The 5930-nt window shown below is 44.8% G+C and overlaps 1 protein-coding gene across 1 annotated transcript; it reads right to left on the bottom strand.

Moving 5' to 3' along the window:
- Positions 1 to 934: 934 nt before the first annotated feature.
- Positions 935 to 3425, bottom strand: LOC139035109 (disintegrin and metalloproteinase domain-containing protein 30-like). The gene has a single exon (XM_070467225.1). The coding sequence runs from the start codon at positions 3319 to 3321 to the stop codon at positions 1180 to 1182; it is 2142 nt and encodes a 713-aa protein (XP_070323326.1). The 5' UTR covers positions 3322 to 3425; the 3' UTR covers positions 935 to 1179.
- Between the last annotated feature and the right edge of the window lie 2505 nt (positions 3426 to 5930).

Below are 5930 nucleotides of genomic sequence, written 5' to 3'. Positions count from 1 at the left end.
TGTCCCCCAGCACATATTCACAAAAGACTTTTCCCTGCAAGCAGAAACCCAAAGCACAGGATTCTTCCACCAGGACCCTGCCAGGTCTTGTCATCCTTCGCAGACTGTGGCGCACTTCAGGAGTTATGGTAGATCAGAGTGCTGGGCTTAGTCGCTCAGTCATGTCTGACTCTCTGCAATCCCATGGACTGTAGCCTGCCAGGCTCCTCTGTCCATGGAATTTTCCAGATAGAACACTGGAGCAGGTTGCCATTTCCTTCTCGAGGTAATCTTCCCAACCCAGGGATCAAACCCACATTGCCTGCATTGCAGCCAGATTCTTTACCACAAGTGCCACCTGGGAAGCCCCCCACCGAACTGAGGTCAGTCCAAACAATAAGTCAGAGACTACATGTAAACAGAGCTACAGTGAACCACACAGTGACAATAGCAGGGGAAGATCCTTAACTGAGGTCGTTCCCTTGTAAACTATGTGTGTGTTAGTAGCTCAGCTGTTTCTCTTTGCAACCCCATGGACTGTAGCCTGCCTGGGATTCTCCAGGCAAGAATACTGGAGTAGATAGCCAACCCTTCTCCAGGGGATCTTCCCAACCCAGGGACTGAACCTGGGTCTCCACTTTGCAGGCAGATCCCTTACTGTCTGAGCCTTTTAAATTATGGCTTTCTCTATATATTTAAAAAATGCGGCAGCCACCATTTATAGATCAGCATGGGGCACAGACACAGATGACGTAACTGATGATCCTGAGGGAGTCAGAGGGAAAGGGAGGCTATGACTTTGTTTGCTGAAAACAGACACAAGACTCTACCCTGAAATCCTCTGTAATTCTATAAAGTTCACAGTACAAATATTCAGAAAGCCACTAGGGTGTTCTTTTCAGAATATTCAAAACTTGAACAAAAACAAGAAAGCTAAGAAAGTAAAATGCACTGATTTGTTTCCAAACTAAAAATACCTTTTATTTGCTGATCAAAACCTCAAAGAAAATTAGATGAAGGAATAGTAGGAAGAAGGAAGAACTCTATGGATAAAGGAGAAGCTTGTTCAATTTATGACCCTGTGTAATAAATAGTGACTGTGTATTGCCTGAGTACTTTTTTGGTTTCTTGACATGTTTTTGTCTTGAATTATTCTGCTCCAGCATTAATTAGTGATGTTTCTTTTTAGATCCATAAGCTTTATATGATTTTCCTGTAAAACACAACAATCACTGAGATAATTAAGAAAACAAGGCGCGTTAATATAAGAATCACAACCTCAAGTGAGGCAGACACCTCCTTCCTTAGTGGTCCTGGAGGCCCACTGTCAATGCTTCCTCCATATCCTGCCTCCTCACAGAGCGGAGGGGCCCAACCATACATGCAGTGGCAGTTTTTGTTATTGTTGCAAACTCCTCGGCGGTTGCACTTCTCAGGGAAACAGTCAAATTTCAGGACTGAGCTATTCACACATCTTCTATTAAAACATACCTGCTCCTTACCACAGGAGGTACCATCATTTATCACACCCAGGTCAGGTAACCCCATAGGCACCATGGCTAGATGATAGCCAATGCCCCAGCACATGAGATTTTCTTCATGCAGATGAGTGGATATTAGGATAGTGTGATCTGGCATATCAGGGAGGGTTTCAACATTTATGCACTGTAGCCTGCCACATATTGAATTTTGTTTGGTACACTTTCGAAATGCACGTAGTCCTGAAATCCCACAGTTCCCATATTGATCACCTATTACATTAACTGCATCATAGCACTGATGAGGAGCATCTTTGGCATCAAGTCCAAAAATTTTTTGGCACTGCATATACCTGGATCGACAACTCTGTTTGAAACAATGGGCTTTGTACTTGCAAGGGGTTCCATCCTGCTTATAAGTATCACTTGGACAGAAAGCCGAGGTCCCATTGCAGTACTCTGCAAGGTCACATTCATTTTCCTCCACCCGACACATGTATCCAGATGGACGAAACTGACAGTCATGACAGCAAAGTCCAGTGCTACAATTGGCTCCTTCTTTGAATTTACAATCTGGTTGACAACACCTGTCTTCTTCACACTCTTCTGTTGAACCACAATCACATTCCTCATTTTCTTCCACAATTTTGTTTCCACATCTCTCAAGCACGTAGCCTAGGCCTGGGAGATTAGTTAGACACCTTGCACTTGAAGTTTTATATACGTGTGCAAAATAATGGGCATAACTACAATTACTAAACCCATATCTCCCAGTACCCATGATGCAACTATACCTTCCCTTACACTGGCAGTATGCTTCATCATGTAGCATCCCCACACTGTGTCCCAGTACATGAGCTGACCAAGTGGCAGGTGCAAGGATATTTACATCTTGAAAGACACTTACAGATCCAGCATAAAACTGACTACACACATGTCCTCCGGACTGTGCAAGTAAATCTGAAAAAGTTCTTTTAAGATATAGGTGTACCCAATCTACTGGGACCCGAGTGTTTAGTACACTTGTTCGGTATACCAAAAACTGGCTTAAAACTTGCTCTATCTTTGTAAAATTAACTCTAATTTTGTCTTTATCTGTCCATACTTCAACACTAAATAGATGTATTCTTAGACGGATATCTTGGAAGTAAGAGTCCATAATAGAAGTCAGAAGAATGGCATCATTTATGACTTGAGTAAGATTGGAGTTTGAAAATAAATACCGACTGTTATCAAAGACCAGGGCTAATTCCATGTACATTTGATGTGTATATAAGTCAGTTAAGTCCGGTGTCCTAGCCATGTTTTCATGCTGGGCCATCTGCTCTATTGTTTCATCATCAGTTAAACCACAGATCTGATTGGGAAATTCCTGCTCTTTCTCCAGAAGGTATACCACGTGTTCGAAACTGGAAGAAGCCTCGCGGGGCTCGATTTGGTAATGACCGGCGTCGATTTTCAGGATGCCCCGGAGGCCTCCCATGCACGTACTTATGGTAGCTTCAGAATCCTGGTTTCCTTCAACCAAGCCCATGTAGTTGCAGTCGCTGGGTATATAAGGGTGATCTTCCAAGAGTCTCCCCTGTCCTGTGAAGGAGAAAACCTGCAGATTCCGAGGCAACAGAAACCTCTTGGGCCACAGGTGAAGGACGCGGTTCTTGCCTTTTACCTGCAGGAGGTAGGACACGCGCCTGGTCCCTCGCTGCTCCCCTCCACGGAAGCTCAGCTTCTTGGGAATGGTGATTTCATAGGAGTCAAAGCCCCACTCCGGGTGAAAACTTAAATCCTTGCCAAGAGAGTCAACCAGTAGCACCGCCAGGAGTAGCGACCGGCCCGGGGAGAGGCAGGTCCTCACTGACCTCATGGCACAGCCTGTTCCCCCGTGCGTCAGTCCCTGCCACTGTGGCCTTGCGAGTCAGCCTTCCAGGGACCTCCGCTAGAGGCGCGGGGAGCAGTGCGTGCCGTGCGGAGCCCGCCGGTGCGTGGGAGCGCAGCCCTGGGCCAGGCTGGGTCAGGCTGAGGCTCGCTGATTTCCCCCCCGCAGGTGCACGCCCCGCCCAACGCATCTAGTTCGTTTTCTGGGCGGTGCCGTTGGGCGCACGTGGACGAATCCAAGGAAGGTGCGCGAGAATCAAATGAAAAGCCAGGCTGCTTGCAGGCTGGTGGGAGAAGGCAGAGAGCAGCTTGAGAAAGGGACAGGGACTAAAGAGTGAGAAGAACAACAGAGACCTTGACAAAGGCTCACGGTATCTTGGGCTATTTCTTTTGTTTCTATTGGCCTCAGGACACGCCTCATTTTCCATGGGCTGATTCGGCTGTTTCACAGGTGCTGTGCCCACCTCACCGTAACACCATTTTCAGGGTTCACGGGGAGTCTCTTGCGGCAAAGAGAAGGATCCCTGGAGTCAGCCAGAGGACCACCACCAGAGTCTGAGAAAATCAGGTCTGACTCATGTCCCCCCTCCCCACCTGGCTTCAGGCAAGTGGACGTTTCTAAGTTTATTTTGCTGGGTGGTTCTTTCTGCTGTGTGTCCTTAGGGATCAGCGTGATTTTTGGTGTGGGTATGCTATTTGGATGGAGAGTCTAGGAACAGTCAAATACTAGAAGAATCCTGGAAGACTAAAATCAATTCCAGTTGTATTACAGGAAAACGTTAAAAAGTAGGACGGGCTTGCATCTGGGAGACTAGTTAAGACGATCTTGTAACAATCCAGGCAAGCAATGTTGTTTATGCACCAGAAAAGGACTGTGGGCCCATAAAATACATAGTTACTTATGGATGGTTTACGGTGTATCAGCCACTGTTCTCAGCTCTTTGAGTGAGTCAGCTCCTTAACTCATCACAAAGAAGCCTAGTTTGCAGATGTTACTGTCATGGATACTCCACACTTGAGAAAGGTGAAACTCTACTTTTGTTCATGTGGTGATGTTAGGTGGCACAACTGCCACACACACTTAGGCAGTCACCCCTCCCCACAACCTGTAGTCTTTCTCAGTTACCTTTGCTGTCTCTCTGGGGATGGACAGAAGTGCACCCTGTGGACATATGTGATTGAATGGCTTCTTCCAACATGAAAGAAGCAAGAATTAAAAAGAATATGCACATTTCTGGCTTCTGTATTGTGGTCCAGACACTCAGTGAAGCAGAAACGCCAAAACAAGTAGACTTCACCTACGGAGACTATGACAAGATCGTCTCAGGAAATGGAGATTTTTAAGGTGCCATTCTCCTGTAGTGTGAGAAAGTGCCGGAACACAGCTGTGCTCAGCTTCCAGCTGAGGATGGGGAAACGCTTCAAATGGTCCCCCTCGGGCAGCAAAGGAAGAGGCCTGTGTACTGTGGAGATGACCTGGCTGGCAGGCAAAGCCCTGAGTGTAAGTAGTAGGCAGTAATGGTTACGGTACTGATTCCTTAGAAAAGACCCTGATGCTGGGAAAGATTGAAGGCAGGAGGAGACGGGGACGACAGAGGGTGAGATGATTGGATGGCATCACCGACTCCATGGACATGAGTTTGAGTAAGCTCCGGGAGTTGGTGATGGACAGGGAGGCCTGCCGTGCTGCAGTCCATGGGGTCAGAAAGTCAGACACGGCTGAGCAACTGAACTGAACGGAAGGGTTAAGCACCAGTCTGAAGGTTCAGGTTCCCAGTCAAGTCAGTTGCTGAGCTGAGAGTCAGTGGAAGTAAAGACATGAAAAAGGGGAGAGGTCAGAGAGCCAACTAGGAATAAATGAGAGTTTCAGCAAGTGTGCTGAGCTCATAGTTCAGCTTCAAAACCAGGAATTACAGTTTCCTCAGACTGGAAATCTGGTTGATGTTATCAGTTCTCCAGCAGCGTAAATTGTAGAGGGCAGTTGGGATCTATCTTCTACATTCATTCTGTTTTATTAACATTTTCATACCTATACCATTTTCATTTAGGCCATTGAAGTATTTCTTGATTAAAACACTTATTCTATAACTCCTGTTGTTATAATATTATCTTTGGGCTAAACTCTGCAACATCTTTTTGTTAACACAAAGCTTTATGGAAATAGTCTGTTTTGATGTATTTTTCCTTATCTACAAAATTATGCATATATATTTTTAAAAGTGGAAATAACCCTTAGTTACACAGAGTAGAAAAATGCAAGCCATTCCTTTACTGTCAACTTGCATATGGCTCCAATAAACTCTTCCCACACTGAGACAGAAATCTTAGGTATGATTATTTTTCCATCTTAGAAAATTCCATGTAATATAGAAAGTAAATCATATTTTAAAATAGTACATACCATTCATATACTTTTGACATTGCCATTTTCATATACGATATATTGTAAATAATTTTCTAAGCCATTGATAGGAGATGTAGATCATTGCCCATAACAAATACATGATATTCTATACTATTCACATAATTATTTATTTAAACATTTCCTTTATGTATTCATGATACAACCATTGTTTCACATTTTTACATTTTTCTTGT

The sequence above is a fragment of the Odocoileus virginianus genome, chromosome 5, assembly GCF_023699985.2.
Source record: "Odocoileus virginianus isolate 20LAN1187 ecotype Illinois chromosome 5, Ovbor_1.2, whole genome shotgun sequence".
In the NCBI taxonomy this organism is placed as follows: domain Eukaryota; kingdom Metazoa; phylum Chordata; class Mammalia; order Artiodactyla; family Cervidae; genus Odocoileus; species Odocoileus virginianus.
The sequence above is the reverse complement of the archived record's forward strand: the minus strand, read 5'-3'. Positions and strand labels throughout refer to the sequence as shown.